Source organism: Bufo bufo, chromosome 8 (genome assembly GCF_905171765.1).
Source record: "Bufo bufo chromosome 8, aBufBuf1.1, whole genome shotgun sequence".
NCBI classification, from domain to species: Eukaryota; Metazoa; Chordata; class Amphibia; order Anura; family Bufonidae; genus Bufo; species Bufo bufo.
In genome coordinates this window covers 180,302,084-180,324,045 of record NC_053396.1, presented here as the reverse complement: position 1 = coordinate 180,324,045, position 21,962 = coordinate 180,302,084, and the positions used below count along the sequence as shown (strand labels likewise).

Sequence of the window (21,962 nt, the reverse complement as noted above, 5' to 3'; positions counted from 1 at the left end):
TGGTAAAAGGTTTTTTACAGTAGAAATTAATTTCTGAAGTTATTACCCGAAGTAATAACTTCGGCTCCTCAGAGCCAATACATTCTAATACTGTACGGAGTGCTCGCTGCATACAGTATTCTAACAAAGTTTTATGCAAATCGACTTCGGATGTTTCATACGAAGTCGATTCGCTCATCCCTAGATACAGCAGGTGAGGGTAGAAGCTGCTCATATGGCGGTATAGAGGCAGCACGGTTACTGTAGGATGTAGTCTTGTCTGAAGATGTGAGTTTGAGGTTCCTCTTGAAAATCTCCAAGGCAGGTGATAGTCTGATATGTTGGGGTGGAGAGTTCCTCAGTATGGCCCCTTTCACACGGGTGAGTATTCCGCGCGGGTGCAATGCGTGAGGTGAACACATTGCACCCGCACTGAATACCAACCCATTCATTTCTATGGGGCTGTTCACATGAGCGGTGATTTTCACACATCACTTGTGCGTTGCGTGAAAATCTCAGCATGTTCTGTATTCTGCGTTTTTCACGCTACGCAGGGCCCATAGAAATTAATGGGGCTGTGTTAACATCGCATGCGATGCGATTTTGACGGATGGTTGCTAAGGAGACGAGGGATAAGTGACCCTAGACCCCATTTACTTTATTATTTTCCATTATATAATGGTTATAATGGAAAAATAATAGCATTCTTTAATACAGAATGCAAAGTCAAATGTCAATTGAGGGTTAAAAAATAAAAAAAACTTTACTCACCCCATCCACTTGATCGCGCAGCCGGGATCCTCTTATTTGTTCTTCTCGAAGGACCTGCAAAAGGACCTTCGCTGACGTCATCGCGCTCACCACCTCATGACGTCAGCGAAGGTCCTTTTTGTCTTTCTTTTGGAAAGAAGATACCCCAAGGTATTCCGTGAGGGGCATGGCGAGTTCCTAGAATTTTTTTTTTTTTTTGGCACAAGTTAGCGGAAAATGATGATTTATTTTATTTTATTTTTTTCCTTACAAAGTCTCATATTCCACTAACTTGTGACAAAAAATAAAAACTTCCATGAACTCACTATGCCCATCACGAAATACCTTGGAGTGTCTTCTTTCCAAAATGGGGTCACTTGTGGGGTAGTTATACTGCCCTGGCATTCTAGGGGCCCAAATGTGTGGTAAGTAGTTTGAAATCAAATTCTGTAAAAAATGACCAGTGAAATCCGAAAGGTGCTCTTTGGAATGTGGGCCCCTTTGCCCACCTAGGCTGCAAAAAAGTGTCACACATCTGGTATCTCCGTACTCAGGAGAAGTAGGGCAATGTGTTTTGGGGTGTCATTTTACATATACCCATGCTGGGTGAGAGAAATATCTCTGTAAAAGTCAACTTTTCCCATTTTTTTATACAAAGTTGTCATTTTAGAGAGATATTTCTCTCACCCAGCATGGGTATATGTAAAAAGACACCCCAAAACGCATTGCCCTACTTCTCCTGAGTACGGCGATACCACATGTGTGACACTTTTTTGCAGCCTAGGTGGGCAAAGGGGCCCAAATTCCTTTTAGGAGGGCATTTGGATTCCAGACTTCTTCTCACGCTTTAGGGCCCCTAAAATGCCAGGGCAGTATAAATACCCCACATGTGACTCCATTTTGTTAAGAAGACACCCCAAGGTATTCCGTGAGGGGCATGGCGAGTTCATAGACTTTTTTTTTTTGGGCACAAGTTAGCGGAAATTGATTTTTTTTCGTTTTTTCTCACAAAGTCTCCCTTTCCGCTAACTTGTGACAAAAAGTTCAATCTTTCATGGACTCAATATGCCCCTCTGCGAATACCTTGGGGTGTCTTCTTTCCGAAATGGGGTCACATGTGGGGTATTTATACTGCCCTGGCATTTTAGGGGCCCTAAAGCGTGAGAAGAAGTCTGGAATATAAATGTCAAAAAATTGGGGGTATGGTGAGTTCATGTGAGATTTTATTTTTTGTCACAAGTTAGTGGAATATGAGACTTTGTAAGAAAAAACAAACAAACAAAAAATAAAAAAATAAATTTCCGCTAACTTGTGACAAAAAAATATAAATCTTCTATGAACTCGCCATGCCCCTCAAAAGTGATCTTTTTATAGCGCCGCAGCGATTTTACAGTGTTTTTGCAGTGATCAGAAAAAAAAAATTCTGTCACTGCGGTGGGGCGGACTGAACACAAGATCAGGCCTGATCGGGCGAACACTGCGTTTTTTGTAGAGCCTATAGAACATGTCCTATTCTTGTCCGCAATTGCCGATGTCCGTGTTTTGCGGATCCGCGGTGTCCGTGTTTTGTGGATCCGCGGATCCGCAAAACACATAAGGACGTCTGAATGGAGCCTTACAGGGGGGTGATCAATGACAGGGGGGTGATCAGGGAGTCTAGGGCTCCATTCAGACGTCCGTATGTGTTTTGCGGATCCACGGATCCGTAAAACACATACTGACGTCTGAATGGAGCCTTACAGGGGGGTGATCAGGGAGTCTATATGGGGTGATCACCCCCCTGTCATTGATCACCCCCGTCAGGCTCCATTCAGACATCCGTATGTGTTTTGCGGATCCGCGAATCTGCAAAACACATACGGACGTCTGAATGGAGCCTTATAGGGGGGTAATCAATGACAGGGGGGTGATCAGTGACAGGGGGGTGATCAGGGAGTCTATATGGGGTGATCAGGGGTTAATAAGTGACAGGGGGGGGGGTGTAGTGTAGTGGTGATTGGTGCTACTTTACTGAGCTGCCTGTGTCCTCTGGTGGTCGATCCAAGCAAAAGGGACCACCAGAGGACCAGGTAGCAGGTATATTAGACGCTGTTATCAAAACAGCGTCTAATATACCTTTAAGGGGTTAAAAAAAATCGGATCTACAGCCTGCCAGCGAATGATCGCCGCTGGCAGGCTGCAGATCCACTCGATTACCTGCAGTTCCTGTGAACGCGGAAATCTCGCCTCTCGCGAGATGACGCGTATATGCGTGACTGTGCCTGAGTGAGCCGCCTCCGGAACGCGATCCTGCGTTAGGCGGTCCGGAGGCGTTTAAGTGCACCTCCATGCACCAAAAGTGCGGCCAAATTGTAGTGTGAATTTTATTTTATTTTTTTAGATGCACAGACACATTTTTGGCCCGTAAACAAAATTCTAACGCAATTCTTGTGCAGGACGTACAATACTCCAGAATTATAAAGGTCCATGCGCCAGAATAGTAAATTTGTATAATATTTAGACTGCGATTCGTAATCTCGGACAGTGCAAAATATGAGACTATTAGTAAATCATCCCCCATGTGTCTGGTATCTGCTTCACTGTGGCTGAGCTGCAATACCGCACGCAACCAGCGCACAGGGGTGGTGCTGTTGTCACCAGAAAGCGGCCATGTTTTCCTAATCGTACACAACCCCTTACAGGGGTAGTACAGATATATGGTATTCATGAAGATAGGCTTGGATTCAAATCACCATGTACATCAAGGTCCACTGTAGGTATTATTGTAATTGGTTGTCAGTGACAGACATGGTCTCCATGACAACAGTAACGAATCAGAATCAGTAGTGCAGCCTCAGGCTTTGGGCCTCTACGTACGCATACAATCTCATTCCGTATCAGGTGAAGGTCTAGTACCGCCTGACACGACAGCAAAACTCATACGGCGCACACTGCGCCAACCACAGAGCGCCTTACTGCGCCGGGTCACGTGACGCGTCCTAGCCCGGCCCCCTTTTCCATTCTCTAACGTGACGTCACACGCCCCTCCCGTGCCACATCGCAGAAGTCCACGTTCCCTTTTTTTTTTTTCTACAAGTGAACAAACTTTATTAACAATCTCTCTCGTTGCCACACGGTCCCTGCAGTCCTGTGATTCGTCAGTAGACGCGTCACCTGGTAAGGAGGAGGCGAGGTCGCGTCATCAGACCGGAGCCATGAACCGGGAGAGCAGCTTCAGGGCCCGTAAGTAATGGACGGGTCTGTGGTGTCGGTGGTGGGCGGAGCCGCCTTGTCAAGGTGAAGGGTGTAGAGAGCTGCGGCGGCTGTGGAGTAGTTGCTAGGAGTGTGTGTGAGGGGTGTTGTGCATTGTGTCGGTGGTGGAGGTAGGGGGTGCAGAAAGCCTCATGATGAGGGGGTTCTCGGGCAGTGTGATGGGGTTCACACCCCTGGAGGGGCAGGTATGGCCCTAGTGTTATTTCAGAAGATATGATCCGTAATCGCTGCTAATTTATTGGTCGAGCAACAGATTTTCCGCTTACGACCCATCTGAATATTTCAGTCTTTGTGGATCTGATAATTAGTATTACAACCTCCATCGAGCGCGGTGACAATGATGAGAGTACACATTGGTGCACATATGATGGTTGCACCGAGGCGGTGTGATCCGGATGTGACACGGTATGGGTATCGGAGACATTGAGCCTCATGCACACAGCCGTAGCTACGTTCCGCAACTGATCTCCATTTTTTGCGGATCGGCAGTAATGCCATTCACTTCAGTGGAGCTGCAAATGATTAGACGGCACACCGCGTGCTGTCCGCATCCGTATGTCGGTTCCGCGGCCCCGCAAACATATAGAGCATGTCCTATTCTTGTCTGTTTTGTGTAGAAGGATAGGAGAGATCTACAGAGGGCAGGACATACTGAACGCAGAACGCACGCGGCTGGTATCCAACGTAGCCGTGGTCAGTCTAAAAAAAAAAACGGTCCGTGGTCGGCTGCGGCTCACCTGACTGCTTCGTAGTGATTTAAAGCAGTCCGTTCGGGTCAGGGGAGCCGCGGTCGGCCCAGGAGTTGCAGCCGACATATGGACCGTGTTTCCTGGGCTCATCGCAGTCATGTGAATCAACCCCTTTTGGTGGGATTGGTTGACCCGCCACCAGTATAGATGGGAGTCTCCCAATTATCACGCATTGAATTTCAGCACCCATACCTTTTCTCCTGGGAGATAAGCGGCAATCAGCGGTGCCTAGCAGAAGCACATGAGTTTATATGGTGAAGTCAGGAGCTGTCAGTGTCCGACATGCTGCCGTCAGTGTGACAGCAGCACCTGGGCCGGACACTGCTCATCTGACCTGAACTCGCTGCATCCTAGAGATTTATTGGGCAGTGAACTCCTGCTGTACTGAAAACAACACGATGGCTGACGCCGGCCTGAATCAGTGGATGTCTGGCCATAGACGTGAGCAGATGACTGGTAGATCTAGCCTATGCCGACTTCAGCAGGACTGACCACTCCCTACTACTAGAGTTGCACCAGGTATCGACGTTTCGATACCCAATCGATACTTTTTGACCCGGATCGAAACAACACCGGGTCTTACTATTTAACGATAGTATCAGTTAGAGAACATGGCACGCGCTGCTCTCTGCGCGCTTCATGTTTTCCTCAGCAGCACAGTGGAGAAGGAGGCAGGTCCTCTCCTCTTTGGTGGTGCAGGGACAGTTGTGATCGGAGCCCCAGCAGTGAAATTGCGGGGCTCCAATCGGTTACCATGGCAGCCAGGACGCTACTGAAGCCATGGCTGCCATAGTCAGCTCCCTGCTGCTGTGTGTACTATGCACAGGGCAGCAGGGAGAGTGAGACATTCCATTCACCCTAATAGACCTCTATCAGGGTGAATAGGACACGGGATGGAAAGATCCCAGGTTCTAGCCCCTAAGGCCTCTTGCACAGGAACATTGCGCATCCGTTCCGTGCGTTGGGGACTGCAGTTTGCGGACCGCAATGCAAGGGCGGCAGCCGGGACGGATCGAGACCTATTCAACTTGAATGGGTCAGTGATCCGTGCGCACCGCAAAAAATAGAACAAGCCGCCAGCAGTACCTGACAGTAGCCAGCAGCGTGTTTCAGACGAAAATTTTCTTCCTGAAGGCCGATGCGGCTAAAGCTCAGAAAACAGTCTTTTATCCCCTGCCGGCGCGCTTCTCTAGTCATGCTTGAAGTCTAGATAACCGCGCCCCCTTCGCTGTGACTGACAGCCGGCAGTTCGGCAGGCTGCATAAGCGCTGTCAGTCACAGCGAAGGAGCAGGGAAGGGGGCGCGGTTATCTCGACTTCAAGCCTGACTAGAGAAGCGCGCCGGCAGGGGATAAAAGACCGTTTTCTGAGCTTTAGCCGCATCGGCCTTCAGGAAGAAAATTTTCGTCGGAAACCCGCTGCTGGCTACTGTCGGGTACTGCTGGCGGCTTGGGATGGTTTTTGGAGGTGACAGGTTCCCTTTAATTCGCCCCCTTTCCCAAGTCTATACATAAACAATAGAAAAATAAACATATTACATAACACCACACCCAAAAAAGTGTGAACTTTTAAAATATAAAAAATAATCTCCTATGCATTGAACACAGTTTACAGAAAGAAAAAAGAAAAGTTGCGATTTTGCCATTTTTTTGTCAACTTGTCCCCCCAAAAAATAGGATTGGACTGCTCTATTATGGGCCGGACGTTCCATAAAATGCGGAATGCACGCGGCTTTATTGGTGTTTTTATTTAAAAAATTTTGCGTGGTATCGAGTATCACAAATTTTTTTTTTTTTCATGGTATCGAAATTGAATCAAAATTTTGGTATCGTGACAACCCTACTGAGAGCATGCGCGCGCTCGGCCTACTGAGAACACACGCATGCTCGCAGGTGTATGGGGGAGTTGTAAGCAATATTTTCTTTAGTATTTATTTATTTTTGATTTATTTTTTCTCTTTTACAGCTTCAAAGCGGCGCCATCGAGGCTCCAACCCTAACATGGCCGGTCCACATCAGCTATTCGATGACACAAGTGCCGGCCCGGCGCCTCCTGGCATGGAGTACCACAACCATGGCTCCCCAGCTCTGGGCATCCCCACTCAAGCCTTTCTGTCAGAACCCATGTCCAACTTCGCCATGGCGTATGGAAGCAGCTTGGCTACCCAGGGCAAGGAGATGGTGGACAAAAACGTGAGTGCTTCGTATGGGGGGTGGGGGTATATTTCTTCACTTTCTTTTTATTTGATGCTGGGAAATGAATCGGGGGGGGGGGGGGGCCCTCCCCTATAGTTTAGATTTTTATTTTTTTATTTTTTTGTGTGTCCTGATGGGGATGGAGTGTAATCGGTTTCTTCTGTGTCTCGCAGATCGACAGGATAATCCCAGTCAACAAGCTCAAGTATTATTTTGCGGTCGATACTGTTTATGTTGGAAAAAAGATCGGGCTGCTCCTCTTCCCCTACATTCACCAGGTACGCACATGATCTGAGAGGGCAGCGGACTAAGGCCTGTATGACACCGACAGATTATCTGACCAAGCATCGGTCAGATGGGCCATTACACACACAGATCTTTTGTTATACACAGCAACTATTGGTCTGATAATCTGTTGGTGTGATACAGCCCTAATCCTGTCCATAGCGTCCGATCTGAGGGCACTCTGGCCGCGGACCTACAGAAATAATTGTTCCCTACTTGTATGTTTTAGGACTGGGAGGTCAGGTACCAGCAAGATATCCCAGTCGCGCCACGATTAGACGTCAATGCTCCGGACCTGTACATTCCAGGTAGGTTAAATATTTAGTAATAAATGTATGATATGAATTGAAATAAACTGGTAGTAAATGAAGATGTCTCTCTCTATATTGTGATCTCGCATCTTCTTCTTGCAGTCATGGCTTTTATCACATATATTCTGGTTGCTGGGCTGGCTCTGGGAACACAGAACAAGTGAGTAATGGGTTGAGTTTCTTAGAGTAAAGAACATTAGATGGGAAGATTTTTTTGTCTCTGATCTGACCGGCGGTCCAATACTTTTTTTAAAATTTAAGATGAGTACCGAACTCAACTGTTTCCGGGACTCTTATAGAGATGAATGAAGCGGCAGTTGGCATGCCCGACCTGTCGCTTTGTTCATTTTGGGGTGCCCTGAAGGGTACAGGGTCTCCGTTCTCATGATCGGTGGTGGTCTCTGCTTTAGGACCCTCACTGATCTAATAGTTAGGCCCTATCCACAGGATTTTAACAGCAGGATTACCCCTTTAACTATGAGGGTGTATATAATATAAAGACCCCAAACGAGAGTTATGATGTGAATATTGCAGCTAGAGGTGATGTCATTTTAATAGCTAATGATACCTAAAGCTCGAGTTGTGCCAGTGTTTCCTGTAAGCCAATGAGATGGTCAGTTAGGGACCTGGGTGCTACACTCTTGGATGGGCCATACATAACCCCATCTATTATTACCGTACAGCACGCTGATAAATAGCTATGACATATCCAGATATACAGGGCCACAAAGCATCCAGGCAAATGGTGTAAATAGCATTATCTAACTCGCTGAATGTCAGCATCTCTGGTGGTCTAGGGCTGTGAAGGGATTAATTCTAGTATACCTTGATACTGGTTCGTCTTCCTGTTTCCTTTCTGCACTGATCATAGAGAGGAGTTAGGCCTCATGCACACAAACGTATTTTGTTTCCGTGTCCGTCCCGTTTTTTTTTGCGGATAGGATGCAGACCCATTCATTTCAATGGTTCCGCAAAAAATGCGGACAGCGAACTGTGTGCTATCTGCATCCGTATGTCTGTTCCGTAGCCCCGCAAAAAAAATAGAACATGTCCTATTCTTGTCCGTTTTAGGCATTGTTACAATGGATCCGCAAAAAAAAACGGATGGCATACGGATGTCATCAGTTTTTTTTTTTTTTTTTGCGGATCCACAATTTGCGGACCGCAAAACACATACGGTAGTGTGCATGTAACCTGTAGAGAGGACTGTAGCTGTAATTGTACGGGTGTACAGTTGTCTGTGTGACCAAGCAGAACAATCAGGTTATTATTATTATTAAGGTGAAAGCTCAGGGAGTCTGCTGCAAAAGTTAGGGAACACAGAGATTAAAGGGGTTGTCCCAAGAAAATTATTCTACAGTTTTCAAACCAGCACCTGGATCTGAATACTTTTTATAATTGCATGTAATTAAAAATGTAGTATAGCCACTGAGTTATTCAATAAAATGTATCTGTATAGCGCCACCTGCTGTTTGTTTTTTTTGTTTTTTTTTCTTATTTCTTTGACCTGCTCGCTGAGAAGGCCGCACATGCTCAGTTTCATCCTTCAACTGCCTCCTGAGCTGTGATAGGGAGAGCTGAGACACACCTCCTGAGCTGTGATAGGGAGAGCTGACACGCCCCCTGAGCTGTGATAGGGAGAGCTGACATGCCCCCTGAGCTGTGATAGGGAGAGCTGACACGCCCCCTGAGTTGTGATAGGGAGAGCTGACACGCCCCCTGAGTTGTGATAGGGAGAGCATGGACACGCCCCCTGAGCTGCAGCAGAAAAGACACTCCCCTTGAGCTGCCAGCTTGATATAAATCTAATTACTCCGCTAATGTGGAGATCTCTGGATCCATGTGAGGTACAGGGCTGGTTCTAGCTTTGTTAGAAAGAGATTATCATGTCTTATAAGATGTCTGATGTTGATTTTTTTTTTTTTTTACATTATTCATAGCATAAACCCTTTAAGACCTTGTGAATGACTGTGTTCTTTTATGGGATGCTGTAACACAAGCGGTGTGACCACTGAAGATTTAGCCCTCAAACCACATTTTCTTGCAGTGATCACTCTCCGCCACTAGGTGTCCTCCTGATTTTGAGACTTTCAGCTCTATATTAGGGATGAGCGAACCCGTGGAAGTTCGGGTTCGGCCAAACTTCAGGTCAAAGTTCGGGGCCCGAACGTAACCCCGGACCCCATTAAAGTCAAGGGGACCCGAACTTCACTTTATTACTTTCCGTTATAACATGGTTATAACGGAAAATAATAGCATTCTTAAGACAAAATGCTAAATAAAATGAGGTGAGTTTTTAAAAAAAAAAAATTTTTTAACCCCTCCATGGCCATTTTATTTAGTATTCTGTCTTAAGAACGCTATTATTTTCCATTATAACCATGTTATAACGGAAATAATAAAATCACCCGAACTTCAGTGAAAAAGTGAAAAGTTCGGTATGAACCTAAGCTTTGCAGTTGGGGTGCGCTCAACCCTACTCTATATGTTCTTCATATCGTAATCGTGGGTTATGTTTCCAATCTGCAGCTTTTCCCCGGAGATCTTGGGCATGCAGGCCAGCTCAGCCTTAGCCTGGCTCATCGTGGAGGTATTCGCTGTCCTTCTCAGCCTCTACCTAGTGACTGTAAATACCGACCTCACCACAGTGGATCTTATAGCATTTTCTGGCTACAAATATGTGGGGTAAGTAGATAAGGTGGTGGAGGTTATTGCTTGAACCTGCATATAATGATATGGAGCTGCTATGAAGCAGGCATTGTGGGTTTTCCTGCCAGGTAGTCAGTCAGTCATTTGAAAGGGGGTGGGATCTAAGAAGGCCACCCTAAACTGTATTTTCACTTTTAAGGGTACTTTCAAACTTAGAAGACAAGTTGGCATTAGCAGGAGCTGCTCAAACCCACATGCAGTTGTGCATATATATAGGGGAGCAAATCCTGCACTTGTGGCCCGTTGCTAATGGCAATCCCCAGCAAAATGCATACGTGGAGGATGCCCGCGGCGAACCACAAGTACCACAATAGACATCCTACACAAGGTAACAAGTGCGGATGTTGTAATTAATATAACAATATGACAAAACAATAACAAATACAGGTGCACTCTGCAGTCTAACTAAACCCTCAAACTGATTTTAAAATTGAGAGATTAGTCAACATGTCCTACGGTGTAGAACATGTCTAAGCCCGGGCACCACGCCAAGGTTTCTCAAGTAGCCCGGGACCTAACACCTTGGCGTGGTGCCCGGGCTTAGACATGTTCTACACCGTAGGACATGTTGACTAATCTCTCAATTTTAAAATCAGTTTGAGGGTTTAGTTAGACTGCAGAGTGCACCTGTATTTGTTATTGTTTTGTCATATTGTTACTTTCAAACTTGCGGCAGAGTGATCCAGCAAGCAGTTCTGTCGCCGGAACTGCCTGCCGGATCCAGCAAAACGTATGCCAACTGAAGGCATTAGTAAGACTGATCAGTCAGAAAAATGCATTGAAATGCCAGATCTGTCTTTCCAGTGTCATCCGGCAAAACGGATCTGGCATTTATTTTTTTCACCTTTTTTTTTTTCGGTATGCGCATGTGCAGACCGGAAGGAGGGATCCGGCAGTCCTGTGTTTTGAATGCTGGATCCGGCACGAATACGTTCCTATGGAAAAAAAGATGCCGGATCCGGCATTCAGGCAAGTCTTCAGTTTTTTTTCGCTGGAGATAAAACCGTAGCATGCTGCGGTTTTCTCTTTTGCCTGATCAGTCAAAAAGACTGCACTGAAGACATCCTGAACAGATTACTCTCTATTCAGAATGCATGGGGATATACAGTTGCAAGAAAAAGTATGTTAACTCTTTGGAATGATTTGGATTTCTGCAGAAATTGGTCATAAAATGTGATCTGATCTTCATCTAATTCACAACAATAGACAATCACAGTCTGCTTAAACTAATAACACACAAAGAATTTAATGTTACCATGTTTTTATTGAACACACCATGTAAACATTCACAGTGCAGGTGGAAAAAGTATGTGAACCCTTAGGCTAGGTCTACACAACGACATATGTCGCACCAATGTCGCGCGACAATTTTTATAATGGCAGTCTATGGTGTCGCAATGCGACATACTGCGACGCAACAGTCGCAGAAAATCCAGTCGCAGCATGTCGCAGTGCAACACCATAGACTGCCATTATAAAAATTGTCGCGCGACATTGGTGCAACAAAATGTTGCGCGACAAATGTTGCGCCCTATTTGTCGCGCAGACCTAGCCCTAGACTAATGACATCTCCAAGAGCTAATTGGAGTGAGGTGTCAGCCAACTGGAGTCCAATCAATGAGATGAGATTGGAGGTGTTGGTTACAGCTGCCCTGCCCTATAAAAACACACACCAGTTTTGGGTTTGCTTTTCACAAGAAGCATTGCCTGATGTGAATGATGCCTCGCACAAAAGAGCTCTCAGAAGACCTATGATTAAGAATTGTTGACTTGCATAAATCTGGAAAGGGTTATAAAAGTATCTCCAAAAGCCTTGCTGTTCATCAGTCCACGGTAAGACAAATTGTCTATAAATGGAGAAAGTTCAGCACTGCTGCTACTCTCCCTAGAAGTGGCCATCCTGTAAAGATGACTGCAAGAGCACAGCGCAGACTGCTCAATGAGGTGAAGAAGAATCCTAGAGTGTCAGCTAAAGACTTACAAAAGTCTCTGGCATATGCTAACATCCCTGTCAGCGAATCTACGATACGTAAAACACTAAACAAGAATGGATTTCATGGGAGGATACCACAGAGGAAGCCACTGCTGTCCAAAAAAAAACATTGCCACACGTTTACAGTTTGCACAAGAGCACCTGGATGTTCCACAGCAGTACTGGCAAAATATTCTGTGGACAGATGAAACCAAAGTTGAGTTGTTTGGAAGAAACACACAACACTATGTGTGGAGAAAAAGAGGCACAGCACACCAACATCAAAACCTCATCCCAACTGTGAAGTATGGTGGTGGGGGCATCATGGTTTGGGGCTGCTTTGCTGCGTCAGGGCCTGGACGGATTGCTATCATCGAAGGAAAAACGAATTCCCAAGTTTATCAAGACATTTTGCAGGAGAACTTAAGGCCATCTGTCCACCAGCTGAAGCTCAACAGAAGATGGGTGTTGCAACAGGACAACGACCCAAAGCATAGAAGTAAATCAACAACAGAATGGCTTAAACATAAGAAAATACACCTTCTGGAGCGGCCCAGTCAGAGTCCTGACCTCAACCCGATTGAGATGCTGTGGCATGACCTCAAGGAAGCGATTCACACCAGACATCCCAAGAATATTGCTGAACTGAAACAGTAAAGAGGAATGGTCAAGAATTACTCCTGACCGTTGTGCACGTCTGATCTGCAACTACAGGAAACGTTTGGTTGAAGTTATTGCTGCCAAAGGAGGTTCAACCAGTTATTAAATCCAAGGGTTCACATACTTTTTCCACCTGCACTGTGAATGTTTACATGGTGTGTTCAATAAAAACATGGTAGCATTTAATTCTTTGTGTGTTATTAGTTTAACCCCTTAAGGACTTAGGACGTACCGGTACGGCATGGTTCCCGAATCCTTAAGGACCCATGACGTACCGGTACGTCATGGCTTTAATTTGCTATTCCGGCGCCGCGGGGGTTAATCGGAACGGGATTTCGGCTGAAATCATTCAGCCGGCATCCCGTAACAATGCAGGGGGGGGTCATTTGACCCCCCCCGTATCGACGATCGCAGAAAACCGCAGGTCAATTCAGACCTGCGGTTTTCTGCGTTTCCGGTCCATTTGGGTGTCCTGTGACCCGATGAACCGGAAAAAGACTGCGATCGGTGGCGTAATTATACACCACCTATCGCAGTCCGAGGATTTGGAGAGGCGGCGCTGGCCCTGGTGCTGAACGCTGCTGTCCAGGGTGCTGATTGGTGCAGGGGAGAGAGGCGCGAGATTCAAACTTCCTGCGCTCCTCTCTCCCCTCCTCTTCCTGTCCAGCACCCTGACCGTGCAGCACCATCCAGCGTCCAGCTCCTGAGTCCCCCTAATCGTAGTCCATCACCCTCCTGCACCCATCGCCACCCAGGTAGGTTAGGGTCAGTGAGGGAGAGGCACCGTTAGGAAGGGAAAGAAGGGAAAAGTTAGGAAAAAAAAAAAAAAACTTTTACTAAACTTTCTTTTCTTTCTTTCTGATCCATCTATCAGACCCCAGACCCCCCCCTGCCACTTGCCCCCCACCACCACCAGCCCCCACCTCACCACCCCCCCCCCCGCCCCCCCCCCCCCCCCTTACCACCACTTTTTTTTTTTTTTTTCTGCGTGCGCTGACTGTCCGGCACTTTTTTTGTCCGGCCACTGTTAGCGCCTCGCCCGCCCCACCGCTGATCAGCGTTGTACCGCTGATCAGCAACTTTGAACTTTTTTTTTTTTTTTCTAAACACTTGCCCCTTTTTTTTCCTTATTTAGTACGCGAACACCCGTTGCCCCCACACACACGCACATATAATAAAGTTTGCCACACACTCACACATACACGCACACACACCCATGGCCCGCCGGATGTTCTCGGCCGAGGAGGCATACGCCCAGATTGCCTCCGACTCCGAGAGCCCCAGTGAGGATGAGGATGACCCCACGTTCCTTTTGTCATCCGCATCCTCCTCATCATCATCGGATGACGATGAGCCACCAAGGCGGCGGAGACGCCGCCAGGCGGAGCCAGGGGCCCCACATGCTAGGGATCCTGTGGCCCACCCTAGTACGAGCCGCCCTGGGGTTCGTACTGGTTTCCCGGCCCACCAAATAAGTCCACCGGAGCCCCCTGCCGATGAACTTAGCTGGTGTCCCCCAGTGGACTTTGAGCCTGAGATTCCGGATTTTGCTGGCAATCCTGGAATCCAGATTCCCACAGTGGGGTTTACTGAAATTGACTATTTTAGTTTTTTTTTCAGTAACCCACTGGTGAATCTGATGGTGGAGCAGACGAATCTGTATGCCCAACAGTTCGTCGCTCAAAACCCAGGCTCATTTTTGGCTAGACCCGGTGGCTGGACGCCGGTCAGTGCAGCCGAGATGAGGACATTTTGGGGCCTCGTGCTGCATATGGGTCTAGTCCAAAAACCCAGTGTCAGGCAATACTGGAGTGGGGACGTCCTATACCAGACCCCACTGTACAGTATGGTCATGACACGTCCCCGGTTTGAGGCCATCCGGAAATGTCTGCATTATTCCGATAATGCAGCATGTCCACCCCAAGGTGATCCTGCCTATGACCGGCTGTATAAGATACGGCCGGTCATCGATCACTTTGGGGCCACATTTCAGCAGGCCTACGTACCTGGAAGGGAGGTCGCGGTTGATGAGTCTCTCGTTGCGTTCAAGGGGAGACTCAGTTTCCGCCAATATATTCCCACAAAGCGGGCGAGGTATGGCGTGAAGCTATACAAAATTTGTGAGAGTACCTCAGGGTACACTTACAAATTTCGTGTGTACGAGGGGCGAGATTCCCGGATTCAACCCCCAGAATGTCCCCCCACTCTGGGTGTTACCGGGAAACTCGTGTGGGACCTTATGTACCCACTGCTGGATAACGGTTACCACTTGTACGTGGACAACTTTTATACCAGCATTCCCTTGTTCAGGTCCCTTGCCGCCAGATCCACGTTCGCTTGTGGGACCGTGCGGAAAAATCAACGCGGCCTCCCTGCCCACCCCCTCCAGGTACCTATCCCCAGGGGTGAGACCCGTGCACTTACCAGTGGAAACCTGTTGCTGGTCAGATATAAGGACAAGAGGGATGTCCTTATGCTGTCCACAATCCACGGTAACAGCACCACCCCAGTCCCTGTGCGAGGTACCGCGGCAACGGTCCTCAAGCCCGATTGTATCGTCGACTACAATCGGTATATGGGAGGAGTTGATCTCTCTGATCAAGTCCTCAAGCCATATAATGCCATGCGCAAAACCCGGGCATGGTACAAAAAAGTTGCGGTCTACTTGGTACAGGTTGCCATGTACAACTCTTTTGTACTATCCCGAAGCGCTGGCAGCACAGGGACATTGCTCCAATTCTATGAGGCAGTCCTCAAGGACCTGATCTTTTCGGACCGGGAAAGAGCAGGCCGGAGTACCTCGGGAATTGGAGGCGCCCGGATCGTCCCTGGCCAACACTTTCCAGGTGTGGTCCCCCATACTGGGAAGAAGGGACGAACCCAAAAAAGATGCAGAGTGTGTCACAAGAGGGGGATACGGAAGGACACCACTACTCAATGTGACACGTGCCCCGATCATCCGGGCCTCTGCATTATCAATTGCTTAAGGGAGTATCACACTTCCATGGAGTACTAAATTTTTATAATCCCCAACAGTACAATAGAGAACATAAAACACTATGGCTCTCAGACTTTGGAGACACGGAAACAATTTTTTTTCCCCAAAAAAATATTAGTTTTAGAGCAGGCATCCTCAAACTGCGGCCCTCCAGATGTTGTAAAACTATAACTCCCAGCATGCCCAGACAACCTACAGCCATCAGCAGGGCATGGTGGGAATTGTAGTTTTACAACATCTGGAGGGCCGCAGTTTTTAGGATGCCTGCTTAGTGTCTCCAAAGTCTGAGAGCCATACATATTGGGCATCGTCGCGTGCGTAAAAGTCGTCGCTATAAAAATAACTTTTGACCAAACGCCTCGGATGAACGGTGTTAAAAATATAAAATAAAAACGGTGCCAAAACACCCATTTTTGGGCAAAATTTTCATTTGAATCCTTTTTGCCGGTAATAAAGCAAGGGTTAACAGCCAAACAAAACTCAATATTTATGGCCCTGATTCTGTAGTTTGCAGAAACACCCCATATGTGGTCGTAAATGGCTATATAGCCGCACGGCAGGGCATAGAACGAAGGGAACTCCATACGGTTTCTGGAAGGCAGATTTTGATGGACAGTTTTTTTTTTGACACCATGTTCCATTAGAAGCCCCCCCTGATGTAGCCTAGACTAGAAACTCCAAAAAAGTGACCCCATCTAAGAAACTACACCCCTCAAGGTATTCAAAAGTTACTTTACAAACTATGTTAACCCTTTAGGTGTTCCACAAAACTAAATAGCGAATGTAGAAACAATTTTTAATTTTTTTTTTTTTGTTACATTGCCTCAAAAAAGAGTAATGAAGAGCAACTAAAAATCATATTTACCCCTAAAATAGTCCCAAAACAACAACCACCTGATCCCGTAGTTTCCTAGATGGGGTCACTTTTATGGAGTTTCTACTCTAGGGGTGCATCAGGGGGCTTGAAAGGGTACATGATGTAAATAAACCAGTCCAGCAAAATCTGCCTTCCAAAAACCATATGACGTTCCCCTTCTTCTATGTCCTGCCGTTTAGCCAAATAGTAGTTTACGACCACATATGGGGTGTTTCTGCAAACTACAGAATCAGGGCAACCCATTTTAAGTTTTGTTTGGCAGTTAACCCTTGTTTTACTCCTGGAATAAATTGATTATATTGGAAAATTTTCCAAAAAATAGAAATTTCTAAATTGTTTCTCCATCTGTCAATAACTCTTGTGGAACACCTAAAGGGTTAACAAAGTTTGTAAACCCAGTTTTGAATACCTTGAGGGGTGTACTTTCTTAGATGGAGTCACTTTTTTGAAATTTCTATTCTAGGGGTGCAACAGGGGGCTTCAAATGGGACATGGTATAAACAAAACCAGTCCTGCAAAATCTGCCTTCCAAAAACCATATGACGTTCCCCTTCTTCTATGTGCTCCCGTTCGGCCAAACAGTAGTTTACGACCACATATGGGGTGTTTCTGCAAACTACAGAATCGGGGCAACCCATTTTGAGTTTTGTTTGGCAGTTAACCCTTGTTTTACTCCTGGAAAAAAAAATTGATTATATTGGAAAATTTTCCAAAAAATTTAAATTTCTAAATTGTTTCTCCATCTGCCATTAACTCTTGTGGAAGACCTAAAGGGTTAATAAAGTTTGAAAAAACAGTTTTGAATACCTTGAGGGGTGTAGTTTCTAGAATGGGGTCATTTTTGGGAGGTTTCTATTATCTAAGCCTCACAATATGACTTCAAACCTGAACTGGTCCATAAAAAGTGGGATTTTGAAGATTTCTGAAAATTTAAAAATTTGCTTCTAAACTTCTAAGCCTTGTAACATCCCCAAAAAATAAAATATCATTCCCAAAATGCTGCAAACATGAAGTAGACATATGGGGAATGTAAAGTCATCACAATTTTTGGGGGTATTACTATGTATTACAGAGGTAGAGAAACTGAAACTTTGAAATTTGCTAATTTTTCAAAATTTTCGGTAAAAATTGTATTCTTTTATGCAAAAAAATTAACTTTTTTGACCCAATTTTAGCAGTGTCATGAAGTACAATATGTGACGAAAAAACAATCTCAGAACGGCCTGGGTAAGTCAAAGCGTTTTAAAGTTATGAGCACTTAAAGTGACACTGGTCAGATTTGCAAAAAATGGCCAAGTCCTTAAGGTGAAATAGGGCCGAGTCCTTAAGGGGTTAAGCAGACTGTGATTGTCTATTGTTGGGACTTAGATGAAGATGAGATCACATTTATGACCAATTTGTGCAGAAATCCATATAATTCCAAAGGTTTCACATACTTTTTCTTGCAACTGTAACTGATCAGTTTTTTTCCGGCATTGAGCCCTTTTGACGGAACTCGGTGCCGGAAAAGAAAAATGCTAAGGGGTAGAGTGTCTGCTTATAATGCTGTGCCGGTATGCAGCAGGCTGTCAGCAGTTTATCAAGAGACATGAAACCTTTTTTAACCTTTTATACTCTTCCATGGAAAATTAGCAGCTTAACCCCATCAATGAAATCCTATCGCCAAACAGCTTTGTCCACGGTTCGGGCATAGAACGTGACTGCAGCAGAAAACAAATCTTGATTAAATTTTTTATTTTTCCTCTGGTTCTAATATTTTCGAGGGAGGCAGTTTAGCATTTGCACCCTTTGCAGTGATTGCACTTTATACTAAGGGGTCTACAATCTGTAAATACTTCTACTTTTGTTACGATCCCTCTCTCTTTCTACAATCCCATTCAGGATGATATCGGGAGTTCTGTCTGGCCTCCTCTTTGGGAAGACCGGATACTACATCGTCCTAAGCTGGTGTTGTGTCTCTATAGTATTTTTCATGGTAAGTACTAAATGACATCGTTCACCTCTCTTGACATGTCTGACTACGTGTATTTCCCCTGTTATAACAAGTCCAGTGGTTGGCATCCTGATGGCATGCCAGCTGCCACCCCGACATCTCTCCTAGGTACATAATGGCTGTGGCATTGTGATGCGTCTTACCTGGAAGATGTTGTTGCAGCTCTCCGGGTTACTGGATAACCAAGGAGAACAGTGCTGAAATAAAGCCTAAGACTAGTAGGCGTTGGCTGGTCGTTGCTTCAGCCAGTCAGTGCTGGGGTCGTTTTATCTCTACTCACAGGTTAACAGCACAGAAGACGGCGTAGAATAAGTAGTAGGCCATCTTTACAGTACATATAAGGCTACTTTCACACTAGCGTTCGGGTGTCCGCTCGTGCGCACCGTTTGAAGGGGCTCACGAGCGGCCCCGAACGCATCCGTCTGGCCCCAATGCATTCTCAGTGGAGGCGGATCCACTGAGAATGCATCCGCCTGCCAGCGTTCAGCCTCCGCTCCGCTCAGTGAGCGGACACCTGAACGCTGCTTGCAGCGTTCGGGTGTCCGCCTGGCCGTGCGGAGGCGAGCGGATCCGTCCACACTTACAATGTAAGTCAATGGGGACGGATCCGCTTGAAGATGACACTATATGGCTCAATCTTCAAGCGGATCCGTTCCCCATTGACTTTCAATGTAAAGTCTGAACGGATCCGCTCAGGCTACTTTCAGACTTAGGAAATTTTCTAAGTAATAATGCAGACGGATCCGTTCTGAACGGATGCAAACGTCTGCATTATCAGAGCGGATCCGTCTGATGAAACATCAGACGGATCCGCTCCGAACGCTAGTGTGAAAGTAGCCTAAGAGAAGTCACATACCAGTATATTTCCGCAACCTCTGGCACTCTAACTGTTTTAAAACTATAACTCCCAGCATGCTCTAATCACTTCTGTGGGTATTCTAAGAACAACCAAGCAAGTGTTCAGGCTGGGAGTTGTAGTTTTACAAACGCTGGAGTGCAGAAGGTTGCCGAAACCTGACAGTCATCAGAGTAGATGATCCAGAATTCTTATGGTGACGGCTCCTCTTTAAAGGGTTTATCCAGCAATAGACGTTTATCGCATATACATAGGATATACTATTAATGTCTGATAAGTGGGGGTATTGTCTCTTAAAGGGGTTGACCAGGTGTACGCTCCCACCCAATCTGACATCAGGCATGGAGAGACACCACTGTATGCCTGGTGGTTGTGTTTCAGAGGCAATCATTCAATACTCATCCAATATCATGCACAGTTTGTAGTCTAGTTAATGGGATGCATGCATTATAATAGCTGGGTGTTAGACGGTTGCCTCAGTATGTCTGGACAACCCCTTTGATGATGGAGGCAGATGGGTTCACCGTAGCTCCGGCTGCCAGTTCTAATTCTGCACCACCCCTTCATTTACCACCTTATAAATTACTTCCTTTTTCCTTCTCAGATTCGAACCTTGAGGTTAAAGATCCTGTCAGAAGCTGCAGCAGAGGGCGTCCTGGTACGCGGTGCCAGGAACCAGTTGCGTATGTACCTGACCATGGCGATCGCTGCAGTGCAGCCCCTCTTCATGTACTGGCTGACATACCACCTAGTGAGATGATTCCCTACCTGCTAAAGCGTGTTCTGAGGACAGCGGTGCCATATTGGAATTTCAGCCCTATGTCAGGGTGACTTCACTCCCACCGTCCAACAGGCATCCTTCAACTGTTTTTGTACTGTTTTCTGTGCATGGACCCCAATGCTTGGATATTAGACGTCTCAGGATCCCTACTGCATCTCTTCCTTCAGAAACATCTCGGACTGTAACATCTCAATGATCTGGGTCACTGGACGACATCCTCTTGAAATGATAGCGGGACCCTCATAGGTGCAGACTGGGGAATCTACTTTTGATGACCGCCCCCCCAGTATGAAGCTCCCACCCCTTCTTTTTGTCTTGTTTGTGCTGCTGCCTATTGTCCTAAGGATCCATTAGACATGGCCAAGCCTGTTTGTTCCCAAAGGAAGGGCCAATGAGTATTAGGAAACAGAAATAGCAAATACAACAAATTCTTTATATTTTACACATTTAATCCCAAAGTCGTTGATTCTGGCATTTTTGTTTGAAAAACTTTTATTTATGTCCTTAATTTTACACTTAGTTTACACACATCTGAAGTGTCTGTATAGTGCAAACACATCCAGCTCCTCGAAACCGTCACCCTCAACATAACAACCTGCACCCACTGGACTCGGACGGCCTGTGTGTTTTACATCACGTTGTGATCTCACTAAAGTTTAGGAAGTTTGAGAGTTAGAACTTCCCATGGACTCCTTCACACTGCAGGACTTTGCCTTATTAACCAATTCAGCAACCCAGGGAAGCGATGGGGGGGGGGAACCAAGCTTTCCTTTTTATATACAGTCAATGGACCCTGTAGGCATGATCCTGCTATTATAGGACGTAGGGTCACTATAGTGTCTGCACAGCAAAGAATTGTACAGGCGTGACTTGGAATCTTGTGTTATGTGGGAGTGTGGGCTCCAATGTCTGTATCCCATCAGTTCATTAAATAATACTTTTCCAGTGTCAAGATGGCTTCTGTTTTCCTGCAGCTATATACTGGGGCGTTCCCATCTCAGATATTTATGGCAGGTGTCTGAGATAGGAATACATGGAGTTGTGCATTAACCAAGTCTAACCATACGTATAAAAATTTGATTGTCCACAGTGCAGCCAGAATTTTTTGTATCACATTTTTGGTCGAAAGACGTCTGCAGTCGGACATCAGGAACGATTGTTCCTGTTAAATTTTCAAACAATGGGTGCCCAGAATGGTCAAAAACAGACATTTTGGCCAAATTTTATTTTATGTGTCTATAGGTGGGTTAAAGGAGCTATGAATAAAACTACTTACCTGCTCCGTGGCTCTCGGGTTGTCTTCACTGGACTTCTGATCCCCCTCACATAAACTTCTTGCATGGACGGGGTCACTTGCGCTGCTGCCACCAATGACTAGTTTCAGCGGTGAGGTGTGCCCTAGCTGCACATGACCGAGCAGTCACCTGTTGTATGGGGACACGTGACTCTGTCCATGGAAGTTTGATCAAGACAGGATGGAGATTTTTTAGAACTAAGAGGGAAGGGGGGGGGGGGGTGTTAAAAAAAAAATAAAAATTAATAAAAAATTGGAAAAATCGTGGACAATCCCTTAGGCCCCTTTCACACGGGCGAGTA

The 21,962-nt window shown here is 46.1% G+C and overlaps 1 protein-coding gene across 1 annotated transcript; it reads left to right on the top strand.

Moving 5' to 3' along the window:
• The first annotated feature begins 3,800 nt into the window (after positions 1–3,800).
• Positions 3,801–21,318, top strand: YIF1B (Yip1 interacting factor homolog B, membrane trafficking protein). Its single transcript, XM_040405075.1, has 8 exons — positions 3,801–3,951; positions 6,695–6,921; positions 7,098–7,202; positions 7,439–7,517; positions 7,623–7,680; positions 10,050–10,205; positions 18,618–18,711; positions 20,190–21,318. Exons 1-8 carry the CDS (start codon positions 3,924–3,926, stop codon positions 20,343–20,345), a joined length of 903 nt encoding a protein of 300 aa, XP_040261009.1. The 5' UTR covers positions 3,801–3,923; the 3' UTR covers positions 20,346–21,318.
• The last annotated feature ends 644 nt before the right edge of the window (positions 21,319–21,962 follow it).

What these genes read in the sequence shown, in the direction of transcription:
- YIF1B (XM_040405075.1), top strand. Translation starts at nt 3,924, where the DNA reads ATGAACCGGGAGAGCAGCTTCAGGGCCC. An exon ending in TCTTCCCCTACATTCACCAG is followed by an intron (nt 7,203 to 7,438) that starts GTACGCACATGA and finishes TGTATGTTTTAG; the next exon opens with GACTGGGAGGTCAGGTACCA. An exon ending in GCTCTGGGAACACAGAACAA is followed by an intron (nt 7,681 to 10,049) that starts GTGAGTAATGGG and finishes TCCAATCTGCAG; the next exon opens with CTTTTCCCCGGAGATCTTGG.